We start from the raw sequence: 2,096 nt of genomic DNA on the forward strand, positions 1-2,096 counted from the left end.
ATATCTCCCCATATCTCCCCACATCTCCCCACATCTCCCTGGTAGCCTCGTCAACGTCCTCGCTCTCACAACAGCACACAGACGCTGTGCCTCCGCCCCACCACCTCCGCCCTTCTCTCCTGTCACGAGCTCCCAATCCCGCAGATTTGCTACCTCACTGACCACAGGAACGAACCCACGCTCAATTCGATACTCTGGAGGTATGGTACTAGGCGCAGTACGACGACTTCTTCGCCCAGTACCACCTGCTGCTCCGCTCGGAAAACTACGTCACCAAGCGGCAGTCCCTCAAGCTGCTCTCCCTAGATGCCCAGTCAGTCAGTCAGTGTTACACACGTCCTAGCATGGACGACGGGGCACACGCACTCGCGGAACACAGGGCATTACACACGAGGCGTTGTGTGCGTTCTCAGGGAAAGGCATCACCACAGACAAAAGTTTAGTCAGAGGGGCAGCAGTGGGGACCCCCACTCACGACCCTAGATGCCCCGTAGGGATAGACAATTAGGAATTACACACATCAGCAATCGCCATTAGGGCTACACACATACCCCCCCTCACGTCGGTGCATCCGCTGCGTCGGCTGCTCTCCGACCGCGCCCTCCCCATATCTCCCCATATCTCCCCATATCTCCCCATATCTCCCCATATCTCCCATATCTCACGTAGGCTGCTCTCCGACCTGCTGCTCGACCGCTCCAACTTCGCGACGATGACGAGGTATGCCACTCTACTCTCGCCCACTCTCGCCCACTCTCGCCCACTCTCGCCCACTCTCTCGCCCACTCTCGCCCACTCTCTCGCCCACTCTCTCGCCCACTCTTGGCCACTCTCGGCTACCTCGCAGCCTCCACGACGCCGGGTCCGCCGACGGTAGGTACATCACCTCCACCGACCACCTCAAGACCATCATGAACCTGCTCCGCGACGGCTCGGCCACCATACAGATGGAGGCGCCACGGCGCCCTCGCTGCACCTCGGCTGCACCTCGGCTGCACCTCGGCTGCACCTCGACTGCACCTCGGCTGCATCTCGGCTACACCTCGGCTGCACCTCGGCCAGGCGTTCCACGTCTTCAAGATCTACGTTGCCAACCCGAACAAGGGCGCCGCGGTGCACGACCTCCTCCTGCGCAACAAGGAGCGGCTGCAGGCCTTCCTTGCCGCGTTCCAAAACGACCGCGCCGACGAGCAGTTCGCGGAGGAGAAGCGTTTCGTCATGGACGAGATTGCGCGGCTAGAGCCGCGCTGAGGGGTGAGCGTGGGCGAGGCTGGTGGGTGGGGCTGGCTCGGCGAGGAAAGAGGCAAGAGGAAAGTTGGTTGGTGATGCTAGAGAAGAAAATGTGATTATATGCGTGTATATCGACGGCTACAGTACTCCGATGCCCCGGGCCGACCCGTCCTAGCGCACCTTCCACCTACGGCTTTAGGCCTCTCCTAAAGCCGTACCCGCGACGGTGGGGCACGTGGCTTCCAGTTATTCCACGTCTCGCTCACGCGGCTCACTTGGTCTTGGAGCACTTGGAGTGCGGTCAGTAACCTCACGCCCAGGACCGGGGAGCTGAGAAGCGCACCCAGTTGGCCGGACGCTCGGCATCGGGCTACGGGCTAGAGTGTAGAGAGAGCCCTGACCCCTAGGGGGGGTGCGCGGTCGCAGGGCCATAACACGGGTCTCCGAGGGATAGTACCGCGCTCCGGGTTTCCCCTAGCAGCAGAACGCACCCTCTACTCGGAGCTAGTAATATGAGAATACTCTCCGAGGGTTGGTTCTGCGCTTTGGGTTGCCCCTAGCTGCGGAACGCCCCCTCTACTCGGAGCTAGTGGACACGGACACGACACCTAGTGATACGAGAATACGTACCGCCCCCACGCAACTACTCGACGATAATACGAGAATACGCAGCTGCGAGACGCCTGGAGCGGGCTCAAGTTCATATAGAGATCGCGTAGAGGCCTAGGTAAGATCATGAAATGCTCACTCAATGAATGATTGTAGTGATTACTCATTGCGCGCGTGCAGGCCGGGGAGGGCGAAGCGGGTCGGGTCCGCCTCGCGCCTGGGGAGATACGGTGCGATGAGTAAGAGGATGAAAGGAG

At 60.5% G+C, this 2,096-nt stretch overlaps 1 protein-coding gene across 1 annotated transcript; it reads left to right on the forward strand.

The window, feature by feature from the left end:
* Positions 1-1,059: 1,059 nt before the first annotated feature.
* Positions 1,060-1,251, forward strand: EMIHUDRAFT_76861 (hypothetical protein; the record flags this gene model as incomplete). The annotated part of the gene is made up of 1 exon (XM_005763622.1): positions 1,060-1,251. A coding segment is annotated over one exon (192 nt), but the record flags the coding sequence as incomplete, so codon positions are not given.
* Between the last annotated feature and the right edge of the window lie 845 nt (positions 1,252-2,096).

The sequence above is a fragment of the Emiliania huxleyi genome (genome assembly GCF_000372725.1).
Source record: "Emiliania huxleyi CCMP1516 unplaced genomic scaffold EMIHUscaffold_624, whole genome shotgun sequence".
Classification (NCBI taxonomy): Eukaryota; Haptophyta; order Isochrysidales; family Noelaerhabdaceae; genus Emiliania; species Emiliania huxleyi.